This window comes from Thermobia domestica, chromosome 15, assembly GCF_964235325.1.
Source record: "Thermobia domestica chromosome 15, izTheDome1.hap1.1, whole genome shotgun sequence".
In the NCBI taxonomy this organism is placed as follows: domain Eukaryota; kingdom Metazoa; phylum Arthropoda; class Insecta; order Zygentoma; family Lepismatidae; genus Thermobia; species Thermobia domestica.
Genome location: NC_137468.1, coordinates 9,268,128 through 9,293,564, shown reverse-complemented (window position 1 = coordinate 9,293,564; position 25,437 = coordinate 9,268,128). Strand labels below are relative to the sequence as shown.

Genomic DNA, 25,437 nt, shown 5'->3' with positions numbered 1-25,437 from the left:
ACGAAAGATGAACACAAGCGAATTCCGCATCCGAGGCAAAGAGATGGTGGACTATATCTGTGAATACATGGACACTCTAGGCTCTAGAAGAGTGACGCCGTCCATAGAGCCTGGTTATCTCAGAGATCTACTTCCCAGAGAAGCTCCTCAGAAACCCGAGGACTGGGATGACATCATGAGGGACGTGGAAGAGAAGATAATGCCTGGGGTCACTCACTGGCAGCACCCAAGGTTCCACGCTTATTTTCCATCGGGGAACTCTTACCCAAGTATCATTGGAGATATGCTGGCGGATGCCATTGGGTGCATTGGATTTTCATGGGTAAGTTTACACACATAATTCCTCTAACAATGTTCTATATGTTGTAATTTCTTTATCAATAAATAATTTCTCTAACATTATACTATATATGGTACACAGTAGCTTAGTATCTATATATTAAAATGCTAGGTTTGTATGTTTGTGGTCAAGAAAAGTTTATATGTTTGTGGCCAATCCTTTCGACAATGAAATCTGGAAAACCACAAGCACAAAAAACGTGCCATTTTCGCTGGTAGATTTCAAATTTTGTGTGCATTTGCCAGTTCATTCAAATTTTCAAGAAACATCTTTTTTTATTTCACATTTTAGGCGTCATTTTGACCCTGCTTTATGACAAAACCTATTGCAAGCTGTCAACTTCGATGGCTTGTGGACCCACAATGATGAGTACTCGAATATGGAATTATAAGAAAAACTATTTGCATTTGGTACCATCTATTACTTACCCAAGTTTCCCACAAACTCACTCCAACATACTATATATTAAAATACTACATTTATATGTTTGTCTGTAGCAATTCACTCCCTTTGAGAGTCTTCCTGTCCTTTGCTTGTGTCCGTAAAGGAATCTGCACAGATATACTGAGAAGTGGGAAGGAGATTCAAATTAGAACTGTGCGCTGTGTAAATACCGCAGATTCAGCTAGTATTTAGTAATTTACATATCAATAAATAGTTTCCCAAACGTTATATACTACTTCCAATGTTTTCCCTACCAAGCTAAGCTTTCTGTAACTAGTAATTTCCATATCAATAAATAATGTCATTAACATTAGCCTATATAGTATATCTAGCGACTTCCCTATCAATAAATAATTTCCCTAACAATAGATACTACGGTATATCTAGTAATTTCTGTCTAAATCTAGTAATTTCCGTATCAAAGATAATTCCCCATACTATATCTAGTAATTTCCCAGTTAATGAATAATTTCTCTAATAATACAGGAAAAGTCAAAATGATTGAACTGATTTCAGAAATGTATTCTGTGAAATCGAATAAACATATGTTATTGTGATACATGTGTTAAGAAAAGTAAGCAGTCCAAGTTTTCTTCAAACATATCTTATATATTTTATCTAACACAGCACACATCAAGTCAAACTTTTCACAGCATGTTACGGCCAATATCAAGCCAATCGATTTTCGTTTACAGATGCAACCCGAATCTCTGATATGTTCATACTACTTACTAGTGCTCTCAAACGGGTGTCAGCTCGGGTCGGGTTACGGATCGGGTAGGGTCGGGTCAGCTCGGGTCGGGTTACGGATCAGGTCAGGTCGGGTCAACTCGGGTCAGGCTACTCGGGTCGAGTTGTCAGGTCGGGTCAGTCGGGTCAGCTCGTGTCGGTTGTCGGGTCGGGTCAAACGGGTCAGCTCGGGTCGGGTTGTCGGGTCAGGTCAATCAGATCGGATCACGGGTCGGGTCATCGGGTCGGGTCGGATCGGCCGACCCGACCCGACCCGTTGAGAGCACTACTACTTACAAATGGCTTACTTCCTCGTACGTGGGTGTTTTCGATATTTGGTACGGAAATGCCGTTGCATAAACAGAGAAAAATCCGTTCTCTGGACAGCGGTATATTGTACAAATATACGGTATCCTCTTGCTTACTATAGCAATCAGTACGGAGCTTACGTTATCCGTATGCTACATAGGCACTGCCCTTAGATGTTACATCATGCCGTTGCAGGATGTCTGACAGCTAACAGTTTTCCGTATGCATATACTTATGTTACCTTCGTCAGCTATATGTTATATACGTCCATTTGTATGTGAGATCCTGACTGCCTACATTGTTTCATACGGAATGTACGTATAGATGGAACACTTATACTAAAAGTATTATAAAACATGCGTTTTCAGTTATACGTCCGCTGTATGTTAAGTCCAAAACCTTCAGGAATTACGCATGTAACCTATCTTTTAAAGTACGCCACCTACATTTTTTCCTCAGTGTACTAATCACAGAGTTGCTTACATGGTAATCAAGCACACAGAAAGACTTAATCTCTGTTCTCCAGTCAACGCCATTTTCCTTAACTGCTCTCTCCTGACTCCTAGCGGTAGAAAGTGGAAACACTGCGTGGAAACTAAACCTTTCGAAGCTCATGTCCCACAATAATATATGTTTTTTTTTATTAGACTTCACAGTTTATTAGATAAATTTCTGAAATCAGGTCCATCATTTTGACCTGCCCTGTATTATTAGAGAAATTATTCATAAATTGGAGAATTACTAGATATCGTATATATCGTCCCTCTCGAGACAAAAGGACGTATCTCATTTTGTTATTTTTTTCAGAAGACAAGCTTAAACATTTTCCCATTGTTCATTCTATCATCTTTTAAAATTTAGTTTGATTTCCTTCGTTTCAGGTATATAACATACGAAATTAAATCAAATTTTGACAGAACACGATAGAATAAATTTATAATAACATTTTAAAACTTGTCTCCTCGAAAACTTGAAAAATGAGATACGCCCCTATGTTTCGTGAGGGACAATATTGTCAGGAAAACTACTTTTGATAGGGATATTACTAGATTTATACAGGGAAATACCTAGATATACTAGTATCTGTTATTAGTAATAATTTCACTGTATATGTAGAAATTTCTCTACCAATAAATAATTTCCCTGACACTCTATATTATATTTTGTAATTTCACCATCAATAAATAATTTTCCTAACAACCTACGGATTCCAATTGAAACTTCGTTGGAGTTAAAGTATGCAAATTTTGTTAAAAAAAAAAAAAAGAAAAAAGGAAAAATAAAAAATGAAATGAAATCTTTTTAAGTTTTACGTCCCACAGTTATACCGGTTAGGCTAAAGGAGACGATGATGATGAGAGATGAGTGAAATGGTGGAATGAAGAAAGTGGGAGGAAACGGGAAACCCCCAAGAAAACCTACGAGCATGGTGTTTGTCCGCCACAAAGTCCACACGGTGCGAGATGGGATCGAACCAGGGACCCCAACCATTGGAGGTGAACGCTCTACCACTGAGCCACCGCGCCCCCAAAAAAAGAAAGAAAGAAAGAAAGAAAAGAAAAAATACATCGTATGATAGAGCCAGAAGTAAATGAAAAGTTTAAGTGATCTAATAGAAACAAATTATCTTGAAAGTTTCCAAAGAGTCACCGAAAGATGGCAGCACGAATTGGAACATTTCATGAGTCCAGACCAGTGAAGTAAAATGGCTGCCCCTGGCTGAGGATTAGCACCCTTTGTCAGCACCAAGATAGTATGAGACCTGGGCCTACGGTTTTGAGATAGAATTCAGACCACCGTAAGGCTTTCAAATTTTAAGGTTCTCCTACCGGGTAATCGCACCCGAGACCACGTGCACCAAAGGCTAAAGTAAAATAACATCAAATAAAACATGAAAATGTTTGACTTCATCATTATAACCGCAATGAACAAAACAAAATAAATGTTAGATTTTATACTTTCGCTGCCAATTTTTCCAAAGATACCCTTTATTCATTGCTAAATTTAAATGATGGAAGCTAGTGTTAGTTGATAATCTCCAAATTCATGGCCCCTGTAATTAAGTCATTACTGTAAAGTTATAGGAATTTAATATTCTTTTTAGCTCTAATTATTATTGCTGTTATTTAACAAATTTTCAAAAATCATTATTATTTTCGTGTTTGTTTTAAATTGACAAAGAAGTAAACATTTGGCAAAAATTGTGCACTTGTAAAGAAAATGAATACTCGTCTCGGATACAAACCCGAGTAGAAGAAGTTCAGGTTCGAATTAAACACTAGATTCCATCTCATATAGTCATCCTGCTGAAAAGGGACGTGAAGATCCAAGCTGGAAGCGTTTGAAATGTGGTGTTGGCGCAGAATGCTTTGCAAATCATGGACCGAAAAGAAAAGGAATGAAGACGTACTAAAGGAAGTTAATGAAGGACGACAGATCAGGAAGATAATAGGAAAAAGAAGAAACTGCATGATTGGCCATCTTATTCGGCACTCCGTTTGGATCACTGTGCTGATAGAGGGAAAGGCAGTAGGAAAACCAGGAAGTGGAAGACCAAGGATAGAATATCTAGATGCAGCTACGAAGAAGAGACCTTATCAAAGTATAAAACATCTCTCCCAAGGGAGATAAAAGTTTTAAAATTTCCATGTTGACCACCAACCTATGGTTGAGGTGAACAAGAAGAAGTTCCAATCAAACACTCAACAATGAAACGATGAGGCTATGAGGATACGGCAATAATAATTTAAAAGAGTTAATTCTTAGTTTCATTCAGTGGCGTACAAAGAATTTTATTAAGGTGGGTTTCAAGAACCCAAGCTCATATAATTTTTCATGCAGTTATGAAATGACTCACGAACTTCTCAACCAGTGACCAGGAAGATCCATGACTCACAACACTCGGTGACCAGGAATAACCCAGGTAGATCCAGTGTGATCCAGAGATGACAAAACGTCGTCACACACATCATATCTGTGGGGGATAATGTAATTTTAATGAACATCATTTCTCTCCTCTCTTTCTCTGTTTTCTCACTAAATCTGTAGTTTTCTGCCTCATTTCTTGGATGTGTATCTGTGTGTCAAGGCATTGCACTGAAAGAGAACTGTAAAGTTTTGTCGTGTAAAATATAGAAAATGCCGTTGGGCTCAAAAAGTGTTTTGTTAAATCCTTTTGTATAAAAAAATATTAAAATTTAACGTCGCACGATTATGTCCTTTAGGCTAAAGGAGACTGTGATTAAGGCAAATGAATGAATGATGAAAGAATTGGTGGAATGAGAAAGTGGGAGGAAGCCGAAGGAAATCCACAGACATGATGATATCCACCAGAAACGTACTTGACCGGAAATCGAACCAGGGACCCTATGCAGCAGAGGTAAGCGCTCTACCAGTGAGCCATCGATCTTTTTGTATAGTCTGTTCAAAAAGCTACGTATGGGAAGACGAATAAACATGAAATTGTATTTGAGATATCCAAGGCATGGTCCCTTGCTTAAGAAATGTTCAAGCTCGAATAGCCGTAGTGCTCTCAACGAGTCGGGTCGGGTCGGGTTGAAGACCGACCCGACCCGAGCTGACCCGATTGAACCGACCCGACAACCTGATCCGAGTAGCCTGACCCGACAACCCGACCCTAGCTAACCCGACTGACCCGACCCGACCCGTTTGAGAGCACTAATATAGCGGACATCATTAATCAACTACGAAATTCTGTAGTAATGATGGAGAGAGGATATTGCAGCTGCTTCCTGGTCGCTAGGTTTCCTGCTCTGTCCGAGTCGACGGAAAGAGAAGTGTAATACCCAAATTCAGATGATCCGGACAAAAATAGTAACCCAAATGACCCGGTTACGGGTTTTCACTGATTTTCGGGTTCTTCCAGATCACTGGGTTTCCTGGTTTGTCTGGGTTGCCGAAAAGAGAAGCGTAATACCCAGACCCAGATGATCCAGACAGAAATATTAACACAAATGACCCGGTGATCTTTTTATCACTGATTTTCGGGTGCTCCCTGGTCACTGGATTTCCTGGTCTGTCCGAGTAACCAGAAAGAGAAGCGCAATGCCCAGACCTAGATGATTCGAACAAAAATCGTGACCCAAATGATGTAGTGAACTGTTTCATCACTGGTTTACGGGTCCTTCCTGATCATTGCGTTTCCTGGTTTATCCGGGTAGCCGGAAAGACAAGCTTAATATCCAGACCCAGATGATCCGGACAAAAATCGTGACCGAAATAACCCGGTCATCACTGGTTCCAGGACACATGTGATTTTTGTATACATACCTTAATATGGTAAATGTATATTTTTTCATTACATCTTGTCGAAGGAGGACTAAAACTCTAAAAATCTCTCCCCCGCGTCGCTACGCCACTGGTTTCATATTACTTTCGTTTAAGCTAGCAGCATGTGATAAACTCAAGTGAAGGATGAAACAAATAAAGGAATGAACATACTGAAAGAAACAAAAACAAATACAGGCAAATCTCGATAAAATCCGCATGAATTGGAACTAAAATAACGATACTCCAACTTAAAAACATATATACTATCTACCACTAAAGACCCATATTTCTGATTCCTAAAATCAGTTTACTGACATTTTGGAAATTCAACATAAATTGTAACAGGTAAGAAATATTTCACAGTTCTAATAGTTCGTCTTTTCCTTGGTTTTTCCAGGCAGCCTCTCCAGCCTGCACTGAACTTGAAACAATTGTTCTAGATTGGTTAGGTAAGTGTTTTCTGTTTCAATTTACTTTATGAGAAATAGCACATATTTTAGTAAACAAATTATTTTAGATAAAAAATATTTTATTCTCTTCATTTGTATTATCAGTAAATACAAGGTGTGTTCAAAAACTATCGAACTTTTGGTTGACAAAAGTGTATTTATTGATTTGGAAATCCGAAACACTAATCCCCTTCAAAGTAATCTCCTTGGTAATGCACACTCTTCTCCCAGCGCTCAGCCATTCTTGGAAACATTTCTGGAATGTAGTTTTTGGAATGGTTAGCAACCGTGCCGTCGCATTCCGCATGATGCCTTCTCTTGACTCAAATCGGGTCATTTTTAGTGGGATTTTCAGCTTGGGAAATAACTAAAAGTCACACGGAGCCATGTCGGGTGAGTAGGGATCCTGACGACAAACAAGAATCTTGTGTTTGGCGTTGAAAGCCTGAATCAAATTTTGCGAGCACTCTTCCCATGCCAAAATCCCCGTTCAAAACTGAATGTACCTGGGTATTGCCAAGGTTTTGGCAAACTTTGATGCAATATCGCTGCTCGAGTTTTTCTGCCAGTTTACAAAACAAACTGAAATTCGACGACCGCTCGCTACACGTCTTCACTCGTTAGCCGGCTGCCAGCGACTGACTCTTTCAGCAGGCGGGAAAAAAGTCACGACTGCGCATGCGTGTCCTCCTTACATCTACACTGAAGAAAGCCTCCGCGCTTTATTGATTTATGCTGAAAAAAGTTTGATACTTTTTGAACACACCTCGTATACCTGTTAGTTTGCAAAGGTACCAGCATATTTTTTTTTAAACATTTTATCAAGTAACTAAACTTTCTGGCTCTACAGTCATCAAAGGCGCACATTTAACTAATGACCTGTGGTCAGTGTACCGGTTTCAAACGCAGTTATTTCTGAATTTTTAGTCCAAATGTTAATTGTTTTTAAATGTTTACCCCCCACCAGGGCCGGATTTAGCACTTTGGCGCCCCTAGGCCCAATAATTTTTTCCGCCCCCTAGTCTGGATAAAGTTACTTTCCTAAAAACCTTTATTTAAATATTATATCAGGCCTATATGTTAATTGCTTAAACACCACTCCACGATGCAATTTTATCTTTAACTTTACCTAGCAACAAATATTTGTTCCAATGAACTTCAAAATCAGAATGCTTTATTAGCCATTTTTTTAAAATCAATTCAAAAAGTATGTTAAGTTATGGCTATTTATTTTTATTTCTAGATATTTTTTATTTTTTCTCTCGGCCGTGCGCCCCCTGGAAGCTTGCGCCCATAGGCCCGGGCCTACCGGGCCTATTGGGAAATCCGGCCCTGCCCCCCACGAAACTCTTCATTTGCCCTACAACGCTAGATCAACACGGAAAAACAACTTCTGCATAAATATTGTTTTAAGTTAATGATTTTTAAACATGGGTGCGCCTCCTGGGGCGTAGAAGGTCAGCAAAGAGGCGGAAACAATTGAAAGATTGTATCTGCTAAACTAATGGATAATGAGAAATGTATATACCTAAAATCTAACAATGGATCATATGAACCAAAGGCACGTATGGTACTAGATCAATAAGGAAAAGTTCGTGCAAAATACATAAAAGGAGCATCCGGTATAAAAGAGATATGTTTCAAATAGTGTAATATTAAGTAGGATCCTATGCAAAGTCGTTTTGGCGTATGATTAGTGCCATACTAAGGGTTTGACTAACGAATATCAGAAGTATATTCAGAAATTTTGATTAGTACATGTAGTTGACTAAGTTAATCACACATGACTAATTAATTTAGAGCAAAGGGTATCCTAGTTTAGCCTAGTAAACCTACATTATGAGAATACAAAGGCAATTAATTACCACGTATTTCATATATTTTCATTTTTACAGATTACGCATGCACAAGTCTAGATTTCCAAAGTTGTGACATTTATTTTTCTCACCCGAGGTATTAGGATTGTATTAGTTAATCATAGCCAAATCAACTTATTAGCTGAACTCCAAATAGACTTTGAATACCAAAAAGTACACAATACTTAGTACAGAACTAGTATGACACTAACTAATTGTGTGACTAATGTTTGGTTAAAGAATTCTCTCTGAATACCGACCGTAAAGTTTTAAAAAGAAAATCTTTGTTTAAACTAGTGAAAAACTGAGAAATGTTATGCTTAAAGAGGAAATTCTTCTTTCAAATAGTACAAAAAATATATTCAGGAAAACGATATTCTATATAGACATCTTTCTCAGCGCTTCTCTTAGCTATATACTTAGCATACATTTCTTCACTGGCGTCTCTGGCATGTAATTTGTTTTTTTTTGGGGGGGGGAGGCTTAAAAGCGATTTAAATGGTACTATTGTGCTGCCAAAATGTCTTGAGCCGTGGCAAAAATGCGAACTAAAGCTCACACCCTCACACACCCTCACCCTCACCTAGCCAATAATGGTTCAACTGTTGCTAAGCGAGAGAATCGAGTGGAATTCCTTCAGCCGATAGCAGCGCTTGCAACGGAAGACTAGGGATCAAGTCAATGTGGCGAGTTCTTCCAGGTCACTAGGTTTCCTGGTCTGTCGGGTTGCCGAAAAGAGAAGCGTAATATCCAGACCCAGATGATACAGACAGAAATCTTAGCACAAATGACCTGATGATCTTTTTATTACTGGGTTTCGGGTGCTCCCTGGTCATTGGATTTCCTGGTCTGTCCGAGTAACCAGAAAAAGAAGCACAATGCCCAGACCCAGATGATTCGGACAAAAATCATGACCCAAATGATATAGTGAACTGTTTCATCACTAGCTTAGGGGTCCTTCTGGTTTATCCGGGTAGCCGGAAAGACAAGCGCAATATCCAGACCAGATGATTCGGACAAAATTCGTGACCCAAATGACCCAGTGATCCGTTTTATCACTGGTTATCGGATGCTCTCTGGTTGGTAGGTTTCCTGGCCTGTGAGAGTCACCCAGGCCCAGGCGATCCGGACAAAACTCCTAACCCAAGCTATTTATTATCTTCGATTCCATTTGTTACTTTCCCGGATCCCCTGAGAACTCCGAACTCTGTTATAATCGTTTCACACCCTGAATATTATATTCCAAATACGGTCATTAGTAAATATATTAAATTAGAATAAAATATGGAATATTTTTTACTTCAAAATATTGGGGGGACGCGTTCCCCCGCCAGAGACGCCCATGGGTCCCTTTGCCACAGGATACCCGGCGGAAGTTCATATGGTATATAAAGTTCATATGGATCCCATGTTAAACTTAGACCCACGTCTCGTAGAGCCTCAGTGCTAAACGATAACCTGAAGCCCACTCAACCAAGCAAATCTAACGAACTAATCCGCACAGGTGTGGTCGCTGTTTTTGATTAGAGTTCGCCAAGTGATTTATTTAATGTCATTTCGGCCGTCAGTCATTTTTCTCTCAGGTTGACCTTCACTGGATTTCGCCATTTTATTTTATTTAGGACTACCTCTTTTCCGAGTTCCGGACTTTTCTTCTGACGAATTCTGCCCCCAGCACATGTCCAGACCAGAGATGGGCATTTTTCCTAACGCTTGCTCATACCCTCAATCAATTCCCTCACACGCAAGCTCACCCGCCCTCACCCTCCCTCACACTCACCCTCAATGGACTCCCTCACACACTTACACTCAGTCTCCTTGACACTCCAATTTTGTTGATGCCCTCTCCTCAATCAATTCCCTCACGCTCAAGCTCACCCGCCCTCACCCTCCCTCACACTCACCCTTAATCGACTCCCTCACACTCACCCTCAACGCACTCTCTCATACTCACACTCACTCGCCTTGACACTCCAATTTTGTTGATGCCCTCGCTCTCAATCGATTCCCTCACACTCACACACTCGCCCTCACTCTCATGTTTCAAAATGACGGTTAGGGCAGCCATCTTGAGGATAAAAATGAGTGAGGGTGCCCATCTCCAGTCCAGATCATACTAATCTCGATTCCTGAATCTTCAATCCCAGTTTCCTAACCATAATTGATCACCTGGTGTATTCTTTTCTGGCGCAAACCCTCGTTGTTAACCCACTCAACTACCACAATATTCTCAATTCTGTCACTTCCAACCTTGTTACATTCTTCTTCTTCTTGAATACCACTGTTTCAGTGAATACATTATGGCCAGCCACATCACCGTCTTTTTATTTTTCCAGTGAGTATACATACAGGGCGGTCCATTTTAATCTTTCTACGGAAATATCTCGAAAACGGTTGAACATAAAAGAAATGAACAAAAACTCAAATAGCAAATACCATGGGTCAAATCGAATGATGATGTCGTGGTGCAACCAGGGCCGCTCTTCAAGGGGGCCCGGGACCCAACGTTAAAATTGTAAATAAAAACATGGGGCGAGTGACACCTCGTTCGATAGACCTTTAAAAAATAAAAAGCGATGTGGCAAAAAATTTCATATCGGTCACCGTATTCAAAATGGCAGCCGAGATATGTTAGCTGTATCAGATAAACGTCCAGGAGCACTAATGTGAAAACGGTTGAACATAAATGAACCAAACAAAAACTCAAATAGGAAAGCCATGGAGCAAATCGAATGATGTTGTCGCGTTGCCCCCCAGGGCCGCCTTTCATGGAAGCCCAGGGCCCAACTTAGAAATTTTGAACGAAAATATGTGTCAAGTGATTGATTGATTGATTTTGAGTTTTACATCCCGTTCAGCAGCGAGGCTATGTCAGACGTGGACCTACTGATTAACGTGGAATCCGAACCACATGGGCTTCCGCCGGGAATCGAACCCGGGTCTCCCGCGCCAAAGGTGTGGACGCTAACCGCTTAGTCACGAAGGAACTCAGATATGTGTCAAGTGATACCTCATTTGATAGATCTTCATACACTAAACAGCGTTGTGGCAAAAGATTGTTCATATGGGTCACCGTTTTCAAAATTGCCGCCAATACGTGATGTCTGTCTCAGATAAAACGTCCAGTACCACTAATATGAAAACGGTTGAAGATAATAACGGATGAACAGAATAAAACTCCTATGGGAAACCACAGAGGGTATTTATCATTCCAGGGCTCGAAAATGTTGCAACAGAGGAGATGATGATAAGAGTAAAAGTGCCATAGTGCAAAGGAGGAAATCTAATTCCTAGAAAATCATCGTTCCAACGTTCTCCGTAAGTGAGTGAAGCGGGACGGGAAGGAACGGTAAAACTGCAAATGAGAACCTTAGTTTTTGAAAATTGTATCTACACAACAAAATTATCTGAAATGTGTTTGTATAAGAGATAGATGTCTGTAATGGAAAAAAGTAGGTAAAATTCTTGTTAAATAGTACCTTCCATTTTTATTGCAGGCAATAATTTGTGCAAAAATGAATCAACTGAAATGTGAAACCAATTTGTCGAACAATGCAATTTTAGAACAACGTGTACAAACGTTGGTTTTGCTCAAAAATCCTCTGCACAATATTGGTTCATTACAGTACACAAGTGTTTCAGACAAACTTATTGCAAGTAAAAGTGGGGTTCTCATTTGAGATTTTACCATTCATTTCCGCTTCACCCACTTACGGAGGGAGATCGGAAAGATAATTTTCTAAGAATTAGATTTCCTGTTTAGCATTATGTCGCTTATACTTTAATAATCTCTTTCGCTCTTGGATTATTCTCGAGGCGTGGAATGATAAATATCCTCTGTGATTTCCTATACGAGTTTTATCCTGTCGTTTATCTCCAACCGCTTTCATATTAGTGGTACTAGACGCTTAATCTGATATAAGCGTAATGTCTTAGCGGCCATTTTGAATACGGCAACCGATATGAAAAACCTTTTGTCACAGCTCTGTTTAGTGTTTGAAAGTCTATCGAAAGAGGTATCACTCGCCCCATGTTTCCATTTATAATTTTAAAGTTGATCCCTGGACACCCATCAAGGGCGGCCCTGGGGACCCAGCGCCAACACCATTCGATGTGGCCCCATGGTTTTCCTATTTGAGCTTTTATTTTGTATATTTATGTTCAACCGATTTCATATTAGTGCTACTGGACATTTATCTGATACAGGTAACATATCTTGGCAGCCATTTTGAAAACTTTGACCGATATGAAAAATCTTTTGCCACATCGCTTTTTAGTTTTCAAAGATCTATCGAACGAAGTGTCACTCGCCCCATGTTTTCATTTAAAGTTGAGCTACGGGTCTCGTTGAAGAGCGACCCTGGGGGGGCACCGCGACATCACCATTCGATTTACCCCATGATGTTTCCTATTTGAATTTTTTGTTCAGTTCATTTATGTTCAACCGTTTTCGAGATATTACCGTGGAAAGATTAAAATGGGCCCGCCTGTATATACAGGGTTTAATGAACTATACCGACAAACTGTAAGAGGTGATTCCTCAGATCAAAATAAGAGAAAAAGTTCATATGGGCCTATGGCAAAAAGTCCATAGTTTCAGAGCTAGGGCTGTCCAAAAGTTCACAAAAGTCAAATTTCGAGTGGTCCTATTTCGAATTCGAGAAACTGTGGATGGTGGTCCTTATCAGTGTATAGGAAGCCACTCATACACAATTCAAAAGTGCATATTTCATCTATTTTTAAAAGGTGTACAGGGTATTCCCTACAGGGTGTAATTCTCAGATATGCTCTCAATAGAGTTTTCAGATATACCTTGATTTCAAGGAGAGTCAAAGTAGGCAGGAGATAAACCTTGACAACAATGCACATTCAATGGTTTGGAGGGAAGTCGGAAGTGTTAGGAACCGGCAGTTCCATGTTTGTGTTTGTGTGTGTGTGTGTGTGTGTTCGAAATAACGTGTGATGCGATGTATTTCGTCACGGTATATTTCACGTTTCCTTCACTTATAAGCGTGAAAGAAAATATTGCAGAATACGTTTTCCCGAGTACGAGAAACCGTGCTGCTGACGATCCTTAACACTTCCAACATCGCGCCAAAGGATTCCGTGTTCACTGCTATCAAGGATTATTGTTTGCCTACTTTAGACTAATCATAAAATCAGAGCATATCTCAAAATTTGGTTGATAGCATGTCTGGGAAATTCACCCTGTATGGAATACTCTTTACACACATTGAACATTAATGAAATATGCATTTTTCGATTGCGTATGCTTGACTTCCTTTACGCTGATAAGGACCACTACCCACATTTCTCGAATTCGAAATAGGGCCTCTGAGAATTTGGCTTCTTCGCGATTTTGGACAGCCGTAGCTCTAAAACTATGCACTTTTGGCCACATGTCCATATGGATTTTTTCTCTTATTTTGATGTAAGGAATCACCTCTTACAGTTTGTCTGTAGTTCATTAACACCCTGTGTATATATATAATCTTCTTTCGTATATATTCTAAATGAATTAGATTTCTTTTAAATAGTGCAACATGCTTTGCGACTTTTTCAAGCCAGAGACGTACGCAGGGGGTGGGTCCTAAGGGCTTGGAACTCCCCTCCCGAAATCCCGACATTACTCTGAATTTAGTCTAATTTTAGGGATAACTTTACAAATTTTAATATAATTTTTATCCTTATATTATGTTTCGATCCTTCGAACTAAAGTCCTGCATAAGTCTCTGGTTGAAGCTTATCAATTGGGTTATTGCTTACTTGAGCTTAAAATTAGTCAGAATTCAAAAGAAGAATTTACCCCAATTATTAAAAAAAAATGTTTAAGTTTAACCAATTTTTTTCTTAATTTAATTTTCCCTAAATATGACTTGTGTTTCGTTCGAGACTTAAGAATTGATCCTATTGGTTAGGATTGAAACTGGGCAAGGATAAGTGATAAGGTGGTAAAATCCTGTCCAACTTATAAAATACATAGAGTTTCCTTTCTACTGTGCATGTATGCATAAAAGTAAAAGATTTTAGATCATTCATTAAACGCACTTCTAAATAAAGAATATTTCAAATGCATTCACTTTTCTTGTTTAAGGAAAAGCCATAGGTTTACCAGAAGAATTTTTAGCGTTTTCCGAAGGAAGTCGAGGAGGAGGTGTGATACAGGTGAGAAATTACTCTGTATTATTGTTCTTTGAGAATTAAAAATGTTACTGACAATGTTAATTGATCATAAAATGAAATGGATTTTACCAGAATCCTTTCTAATTTAATTACCATGGTAATCAAAACACAAAATGTAATGAATCAAATGTGACAGAATCAATGTAATGTATCTTAACTAATCGTTGATTATTCCCGACTTTCAACGTTCCAAATTTTAGTTTACTTCAGAATATCGGATTTCGAACCATTTCGTGTCTTTATATATAGCTATATAAAACCTGAAAATACAGTAAAATCTCGTTAATCCGGATCCCGGTAAGCCGAATTTCCGGACAGACAAATAATTTTAAAAAAGCAGAATGTAATATTTTAAATTAGGCTAGAAATTAGCAATCGCATTCATCACATAGCTCCGTGACGGTTAGGAATATTGTATTTGCCCATTGTTGTGGATACTACATTCCAAATTGTCCAAACAGAATATAACCATGTACTTCAAACCAACTTAACGCAGAAACAGCCTTGAGTGATGCAGAGCCAGGTAGATTGAACACATCATCATACAACGTATATCCGAAAGTAAGTCAAAAATTATCCGCAATTTTGACATAACTCTTCGTACATTGTTCATAGTCCTGGTGTATTTTATTGTTATGCTGTTGTGGTCATACTATTAAAGTCTGATCCCAATTTATCCATTTGTCTTCCTTTTGTTGCAGGTAGATCATGGCCGCTCCATTAGAAGTTTGCACCAAAGTGAAACAACGAGCATTGATCCGGTTTTTGTGGTCGAAAGGTGTATTAGGGGCGACAATCCATCAACGATTTTCGGCATAATACGGAGGCAGTGTCTTGCTGCAACAGAGTATCTAGGAATAGATTGAAAAATTCAAAAATGGTCGCACAAGTGTTACGCACGAGGAAGAAGCCGGATGACCATCTACGGTCACAAATGATAACAACATTGAGTGTGCACGTGACATGGTTCTGTTAGACAGACGAGTGACTATTGACTATTGTGCCGAAAGTCTTTGATGGATCGCGGCCCCTAATACACCTTCCGACTACAAAAAACCGGATCACTGCTCGTTGTTCCTATTTGATGCAAACTTCTAATGGAATGGCTATAATCTATCTGCAACAAAAGGAAGACAAATGGAGGAATTAGGATCACACTTTCATAGCATGATCACAACAGCATATCAATAAAATAAACGAGGGCAGAGGGCAGTATGAAGAATGTAAAAAGAATTATGTCAAAATTGAGGATAATTTTTGACTTACCCTCATATATATAGGGTAAAAAAGAGAACACTGTTTTTATTATTATTATTAGGGTTAGGATTTTATTGCACTATAAATGCGGGGAAAATGCAAAATAAAAAATGCAATTATGCACTAAAAATCTTTAAAAAATGCACTATAATTTGAAAAAATGCTTTCATAGAAAATCATCCGTTACTATTTATTAGTGTATTGCCTATATATATACATGGTTCTACTCTGTTGTGTTTTTTCTCAAAAGAGGCACATAACACTGAGTTGCAATAAACAACAAAGTCATATGAAGGTTTTCGAACTGGAATGCATGGCGGTTGTCTGCAAATAACGATTTGTACATTGAAAAGGTTCTTTCAGTTTTTACAAAAACCACTGGAGCATGTTTGAAATAGACCATATCACTTATTCCTAGATCACTTTCTAATTTGGGAAGTACAAATTTTGTGCCTGAAAGAATGTCCACTATCGCACACGAAACATGGTAACCTGAGTTTTTTTTAAATACATTTGTCATTTTTCTTGACACTATCAGTCCTACTTCCCCAGGAACACTTTCTAATGCACTTACTGCATTTTTTATTGAGTCAATTGAAGTTGTCAACTTGTCTCCAGATTTCTCTAAGGAAGTAATCACACCTGGTAGAAATCCAAAAGTAGATTGAATGTACACAAGCTTATCTTGAATTTCAGGATTGGTCAGTATCTCTTGTGCAGTTCGAATCGCGGAAGCTTCGGAGGGGTCGAAAGAGTATCGTTTTCTTCGCAGCTTCGAAGTTTTGACAATAGTATTTACATGTTTCTAGCCACGTTCCCCACCTGGTAAGAACAGGGCTAGGTGGTAGAGGGAGTTCAGGATGCTCAAACTTAAAAGCAGCTACACGTGATGGGGCCTTACTGAACACTTTCTTTACACTTCCTATGAATTTATCAACATCAGGAAACTGCACACGTATCTCTTCAGCCACTCTGTGGCAACCATGCTCCAGGCACGTAATGTGAATCATTTTCGAATATAGCGCCTGCAGTGAGTTCGCTGCTTTTACGGTGCAGCATCGGTTACAAAGAGCAGCACGTTTTCGTAAAGGACACCATTAGGCCATAAGAGATGCATTGATATACTGATCATGGAATAATTGACCTTTTCCAGAACTTAGCAATTCAAAAGAAATGTTTTACCCGGCCCACTCTCCTGCATCACTCCAACAACAACATTCACTACATTTCGTCCCTCCGAATCACACGTTTCATCCATGGACACCCATATTTTCTTTCCGTCCACTTTTTGTCTAATACACTGCATTGTTTTCTCGTAAAGTTTGTTCACGTAATTCTTCCTTAAGGTCGAAGAATCGGGGAGGGGTTTACAGGTGTATTTTTCCAAAAAGGCACGCAATGTCACGTTGTCCACTTTGTTCAACGGAATGTCAGCACAAATAAATGCTTCGCACAAATCTTCGAAAAAACAGAATGATTTTTGGATGTACCATACTACTGGAGAAGTTGTTGCGCGGCGTTTGCCTCCCGTTTCGCACGTAACTTAAGTCCCCGTGTGTGTTTGTCCCTTGAAACATACTGTTCAACGGTAAATTTTCTTTCGGCTGAAACTGCCGTATCACACACCTTGCAGTAGAGAACACTTCCATCTGTTGTAAATACTTTTTCAAATCCAAATTCACTCACAAATCGTTTAAGCTTGGAAGCAGTACTCTCTTTTATCTTCGGCATTTTAACCAGATAAACTGCAGAATTAGGCGTCTACCAACAGCTCACCAAAACAGTGAATGCCAAGGTCACTGAACTCTCGCTCCTTCGCTTCATGTGACTAATCGCCAGAGACTGCAGTCTGTGGACATTGGCCACGCCTACTCCAACAAATCTTCGAACTAGAATCGTGTAGAGCAATTTTCCTTGCATTTTATTTTGTGTAGGGGGAAGCATTCTGCTTCAATTTATTGTTTTTATAAGAAAAATGAGAATTATGCAGTTAAAAGTAGGAATAAATACTAAATATGCATGTAAAATGCCCAAAAAACTGTAAAAAATGGACTTATATACAGAAATGGGCAAAAAATGCAAAAAATGCACAAACAAGTTTGTCTTAAATTACTTCTTTTTAATAAAACAGGATTTATAACACAACGAGCAATGTTTATACTAATCCAGAAAAAAGTTGCAAAATCATCAAGATCCTAACCCTAATTATTATTATAAGAGTTATTTACGATATTTACATATGAATTTTTGTAAGCACTGAAAGGAACTTTAAGTAGATATCTTAAATATGAAATAAGTCCAAAATTACAAAAAAAGTGGACTTAAAAAATTTATGCACTGTTCGCCCCATATGTACACATTCAAGCAAGATTCAGCCTTAATTAATCTACGTAATTTTAGTAACGTTAATTAATTTATATCTTATACTTGCTTGCGATTTTAATTCAAATAAATTTGGTTGAGACTTCGAGACCAATTCAGTTCATCTACTTATAATGGATATTTTATTTATATTTTTTTTTTCAGACTTCAGCGAGTGAATGTGTATTGGTAGGTATGTTAGCAGCAAGGGCTCAAGCTATTAAAAAACTAAAGCAACAGCATCCATTTGTTGAGGAAGGAGTTCTTCTTTCAAAGTTGATGGCGTATTGTTCAAAAGAAGCCCACTCATGTGTGGAGAAGGCAGCAATGATATGTTTTGTGAAGCTCAGAATCTTGGAACCGGACGAAAAATGCAGTCTTCGAGGACATACGTTACGACAGGTAAATAACATATTCTTGGTCGAAAATCCTACCCCTGAGCAATAGGTAAATAACAAGTATGTCCTTCAGACAAGTATGTAGAAATTGATTTTGGAAAGGGCTCCAAGCTCAATATGAGAATAAATTATATTAAAATTTCTAAAATAACTTCCAAATTAGACAAAGTTTACTGAAAACTCGGGATTTAGGAAGGGTCGTACGACCCCAGGATCCACCCCCTGCGTACGTACCTGATTTCCTCTATCGAGAAATGTAAATAACACTTCCTCTGTCGAAAATTCTACTTCTCGGCAAATGAGTAGAAGAGCACTTAAAGCAATTTCAAAGGTAAGCAATTTTAAGCCCTCAGCGTCCTTTATAAATGTAAATTTGGTTATATTAATTGTAACATTACAAGGAAACAATTTTAAGTTTGCAGCACCTTACATAAGTCAGTAAATTTAGCTAAATTAATTGTAACATTACATGGGAACAATTTTAAATATTCAGCATCTTTCATAAACCAGTCATTTTGGTTAAATTAGACTTGGCATTGCAGGGAACAAATCTTAAGTTTGCAGCACCTTACATAAGTCAGTAAATTTAGTTAAATTAATTGTAACATTACACGGGAACAAATTTAAGTATTCAGCATCCTTCATAAACCAGTTACTTTGATAAAATTAGACGTAGCATTACAGGGAAACAATTTTTAATTTGCAGCACACTAAATAAGAGAGTAAATTTGCTTAAATTAATTGTAACATTACACGATAACAATTTTAAGCATTCATCGTAAGTTTGTACCAGTAAGTTTGGTTCAATTAGACTTAGCGTTACAAGAAACCAATTTTAAGTTTGGTGCACTCTACGTAAGTCAGTAAATTTGGTTAATTAGTTGTAACATTAGAAGATAACAATGTAAAATTTTTAGCACCTTATTAAAATAGGCACCTTGGTGTCATTGCTAGTCGATACTTATATGTACTACATTCTCTTAATGAGAATTTCAGGGATTTACCTCCAATTCGCTTCCTACTCTGGCAATAAGTTTATACGTTCGCCTCTACTATTTCGGAATATAAAATAAAATAATTTTGAGAGTACATTACTGTACAGTCTGGCCCATAATTAATATATGAAGTTTGACTGACTGTAGTATTTGTAATTTTGGACAAAAAGTTGCTATGTGGCAACACTGTTTAGCCTGAGAGCGGGGACAACGGTCACTGGACTTAGAACCGTCAGTGTATTCCAGACAAGATGGTGGAACGGTTGTCTCTGGAACAGCGTGTGCGTTATGCGCTGATTCGGTTGGCGTGGGTCTGTGGAGTGGCCAACTCGATCCACCAATTGGAAACCACGTTACTTTTTCTTATGAAGTATTGTAAAGGACAAAGTGTACCCACATCACATAAGCAATTTGACCGAACTTCAGGAAGCTATTACAGAAGCATTCCACGAGGTACAAGTTATATTGCTAGTTTCTTTACCGCAGTCTTTGAAACATCATATAATATGTAATTATGGGCCATCCATGTGTCGATAATTATGCCTGTTGTGCTGTATGGTTGCTAAAAATGGTCGCTAACTCCGAGGCAAGAACGCAGACTGAAAGTATTTAAGAATAAAATTCTGAGACGAATATTTGAACTCAACAAGAACGGGAATGGTGGTGGTGGGGGACTAACGAGGAACTGCGTAGTTCACACTTTTTACCAAACATTGTTAGGGACATAAAGTCTAGGAGGCTCAGGTTGGCAAGTCATGTAGCCAGAATGGAAGACCATAGGAACGCTTTCAAAGTTTTTACTGAAAATTCAATCGGAAAACGACCACTAGGAAGACCTAGGCGCAAATGTTAGGACATTATTAAGATGGATCTCGCACAGATAGGAATACAAAGTAGAAACTGGATCCAGTTGGCTAAGGATAGAAGTCGTTGGAGAGCTTTTGTGAACACAGCATTGAACCTCCGGGTTCCATAGGCCATAGAGTTAGTTAGTTATGTAGATAAAGATGGCTATTTTTAATAACAGCTCGTTCTTTCTTTGTGAGAAAATGAATTGAAATCAATTTTTTTCAGTTTTACATCTCTTTATTATATCGTGTAGGTTAAAAGAGACAGTGACGATGAGAATGAATGAAATTATGGAATGAAGAAATTGGGACTAAACAGGAGAACCGCACGAAAACCCACGCACACGATGTTTGTCCACCACAAAGCCCACCTGGCCCGAGCTGGGATCAATCCAGGGACCCCATGCATCAAAAATGAGCACTCAGTCACTTAATTCAAGGCGACTTCAGAAATTTAATCATCCAACCAAAAAATTGGAAACAGATTGTGTGGCAATTTTGTCGCCTGAAACGGGCATGTGTCGATCATTATGGTTAGCATACGTGACTTTGATGTGGAAGACTTGTGTTCGATTTCCAGTGGGAGCTGATGTAGCTCGGACCTCACATTAAGCTGTAAGTCCATTTCTCATATAGTCTCGATGCTGAAATGGATGCTAAATTTCAATCTAAGCAGCCAGGCCTCAAACAGATCGTATGCTAATGATAGGCCCTGAAACAGGCTGCGTGTCAATAATGGTGCCTGAAACCGATCATATGCCAATCTTGACAATTAAACCAAACCATGTGGTAATTGTAACGCCTCCACAATATCTATTTTGTATTATAATATTATTGACTATATATTTCGGTGCCTTGTAGCTTTCCCGTTATAATAACACATCTTATTAATTATAATTAACAAAAATTTTTGCTTCTAATATATGTATCTTTTTAACTTTCTTTCTTACAAAGGCGATGGAAGAAGATCTAGCATTGGGATGCATACCATTCTTTGTGTCGACAACGCTTGGGACAACATCCTGTTGCTCTTTCGACAACTTAGCAGAGATTGGCCCCGTCTGCAAGGATTTCGATGTCTGGATGCATGTGGATGGAGCTTACGCAGGAAACGCCTTCATTTGTCCAGAATTTAAACATTTAATGAAAGGCATCGAGTACGCCATGTCGTTTAATACCAATACGAACAAATGGTTACTGGTGAACTTCGATTGCTCCACAATGTGGGTCCGAGATCGCTTCAAACTAACGCAAGCTCTTGTGGTGGATCCATTATATTTACAACACAGTTACTCCGACAAGTCAATTGATTATAGGCACTGGAGTATTCCACTTAGTCGAAGATTTCGCTCGCTCAAGTTATGGTTTGTGCTTAGGAGTTACGGGATTGAAGGACTGCAGAATTACATCAGGCAACACTGTCGACTGGCCAAAAGATTCGAGGCTCTCGTACGGAAGGACAACCGATTCGAAGTTGTCAACGAAGTTAAGGTAAAGTATTATAATATTGTCTCTCTTTATTTTTCTAAAGTTCAATTCAAATCTAAGTAATTTTAAATCATGATTATTCACAGTTTGGTTTCAGACTTCCAAACTATACTATGTATTGGGAATCTTACATAACAGCTTCTGTTCGTCTGTCGACAAGTATCAGAGCAAAAACCGTAATAGATATCGAGATGCGGTTTCTTACAATCGATTCAGCGTCCCAAGGATAGGGTTGATCTTCTCTGTTGACTTTCTACTCAAACCGGAAGTGGTTCAAATTAGTAATTTCCAGTTTCAACGTTTTTCGCCATAGCAAAGAACGGCAACAGATAGCGAGAAGCTTTTTTCTAAAAGATTCAGCTTCCCAAGATATATATATCTGACAACTATCCAGAGCACACTACTAAACCGGAAGTGGTTCAAATTTACTATTACTTCCGGTTTCAACTTTTATCGTTATAGAATAAATCTGGTAACAAATAGTTTTTTTTTCAAACAATTCAACGTCTCAAAGCAACGTGCCATGATTATCCTGAACACTTTACCAAATCAGGAAGTGGTTGAAACTTACTACAATTTCCGGTTTTAATACTGATTTTCATAGAACAAAAACAGTAAGAGATATCGAGATGAGGTTTCTTGCAATTGATTCAGCCCATAGAATAGGTTCTACCTTCTCTATTAAAACACTATTCAAATCGGAATTGGCTAAAATAGTCAATGCCGGATTCAACGTTTATCGCCACAGAGTGAAAACTGTAACAAATAGCAAAAAGCGGTTTTTGGCAAACGAGTCAGCGTTAAAAAAAAAAAAAAAAAAAAAAACATATCATGACTACCCAAAACGGAGGTGGTTGAAATTCATTATTACTTTTGGTTTTAATACTGATTTCCGTATAGCTAAAATGATAAATGCTATCAAGGTACAATGTTTTTCAATCGATGATTCCAAGACTGGGTTCCATCTGATCCCTTAACCCCAATTCAAAAGCGGAAGTGGTTAAATGAGTAATTTCCGGTTTCAACATTTATCGTCACAGAACAAAAAACAGTAACAGGTAGCGAAAAGCATTTTCTTTTTAACGATTCGGCGTAGTTGATTTTAAGGTCCCTTTCAGCAGCGAGGCTATATGAGACGAGACCTACTGATGGATCTGGCAGAATCCAAACCACATGAGCTCCTGCCGGGAATCGAACCTGGGTCTCCCACGCCAAAGACGCGTACGCTAACCGCTTAATCACGAAGCAGCTCAGAACCGTATTCGTGCAGATGATGTTCCGAAAATATACAAGGAAGAAACTGCTGATTTATACAGGCAAGGTTTTGAATTGTTAACAAAAGTGCCTTCATTCACGTCTGTGTAAATTCTCTATACCTGTCTTGACCAGTGGTTAGAAAATTCTACACTCCCAGTAAGCATGTAGAACTGTCATGTAAAACACCACAGAACAAATAATTCCGTAGAGGGTTGGAATCATAGATTAAATACTCTGCTAAACAAGCAATATCCTCATGTCATTGAATTACTCCGTTTTCTCAAGCTAGAAGCCAGGACAAGTGATCATGCAGAAAGTATCTTAAGCTTGCAAAATAAAAGAAGAATGGAAATATATATGCAGCTGGACAAAAAAAAAAAGGAAGAAAGTAAGAAAGAAAAAAGAAAAGAAAAGAAAAAGAAAAAAGAAAAAATGGGTAGTGTTGATGTTTCAAAAGATGTTAGAAGATGTTTGGTTGAACTTTCATATACTCATAAGTTGTCTTAAACTGTAAATCGTGTATATATTTGATGGTAAACTGCCTGCTGCAGATGGACCAAGATCATAGAAAATCCAGATATTAGTTCGATGAAGGCTCTTTATAAGACCCGACTTGTGTATCCCTATGATATGATTTTCGAGGATACATTGGTCAAATTCGAATTCAACGCGGAAAGTAGACCGTTTTCAGTTACTACCAGTGCTCTTAAAAAAAAAAAAAAAAAAAAATGCATTATTATCATTATTGTGTTTCCTTGAGCATGCAATTCCATATCTTCCTCTGCTCAAACTTTCTTTAAAATGCATAGAAACAGTGACAGTTATTAAATATGTACGGAAGTAGGAAATCTTTTATCAGTGTCAAAATATGTCGTGTCATCGCCCGTGGCACTTTTACGGATCTGGGAAGGATTTTGACATGCACGGATCTGGGAATGTACGCATCTGGGAGATAATCGTTTTAGCTCACTTCCACTAGACTGCAGCTCTTGCTTGACAAGATAGGGGTCTCAATTTAGGTGCCTGTACCTCATATTAAGGGTTCTTATCCTATACAGCTGATGAAAATGATGAGAAGCGTATGTAAATGTATTACCTGACCAGGATATTAGTGCGGTTTTTCGTGGAGGGCGCTAGTGTTGTGTTTACATCAGTTTCTAGGTAAACGCGGTGGGACAGGGGAACGGAGAGCGTCACTCTGCAGTGTATCCAACGATTTTCAAAAGTTGCAGTTAAGATGTTATAAGTAGCCTAATCTGTTTCGCTTAATAAAGAACTCCATAAATTGTATAGTTGTTATTGAATGCAGTAATTGTTATTCCTGCGGTAATGCAGATGTATTGTGGATAATGGCATATGCATGGAAATTAACAATTTAAGAACAACACTGAGAAAAAAAAATGTAGGTGGCATACTTAAAAACGTAGGTTACATTCGTAATTCCTGTAGTTTCTGGACTTAACGTACAACCGTATATAGCATCCTGCAGCAAACGTATAGCTGAAAAAGTATGTATTATACGTACTGTCTACATAAGTGCAATGACGTCATTCGTGTGACGTCATCTACAGTAACAAGTATATACGGAGGTAATATCTAGCTTTGTGACGTCAGGATCGTATGTAGCATGTGGGTTAATAATGACGACACTCACTGACTATCGGGACGGAGCGTAATTTCAAGAAGTATGCAATATACGTTCTGTACGTGTGTTTCTTGCGTTCAACCCCGAGACAGCATCTATATTGTACTTGTGCCCCGTACGTACGACTAGATACAGTGTACGTATTGTACCTATGTATTATACAGATTTTCCTTATGTCGCACACAGCTTGTCCCGATACAGCATACAGAATATCCGTATGCACCATACAGAGTGCACATATGCAGCTTACAGACTGTCTGCATGCGGCATATAGATTACACGTATGTCGCGTACAGGCTGGCCATATGTAATGTATGGACTGGATGTATGTAGCTTGTAGATTGTCCATATGAAATATACGGATTTTACCTGTATCGCATACGTATTGCCTTGTTGTAATATATGAATTGGACATATTCAGGATCTAGATTGTACGTATAGTGCACCATTATTGAAGTGCTGCAACATACTGAGAAATGCATGATACATTCTTACTGTAATGTTGCCACATATTGTTTTTCTCTGTATGGAAACAAAAATAGCTTAAAATATGGTTGATCTCCTTTGTGCCAATAATAATAAAACTAA

General features: G+C 38.5%; 1 protein-coding gene across 1 annotated transcript; it reads left to right on the top strand.

The window, feature by feature from the left end:
- On the top strand, nt 1-24,554 carry Tdc2 (Tyrosine decarboxylase 2). The gene is made up of 6 exons (XM_081741196.1): nt 1-322; nt 6,510-6,561; nt 14,512-14,582; nt 18,384-18,620; nt 21,414-21,950; nt 24,498-24,554. Exons 1-6 carry the CDS (start codon nt 8-10, stop codon nt 24,552-24,554), a joined length of 1,269 nt encoding a protein of 422 aa, XP_081597322.1. The 5' UTR covers nt 1-7.
- Nucleotides 24,555-25,437: the final 883 nt, after the last annotated feature.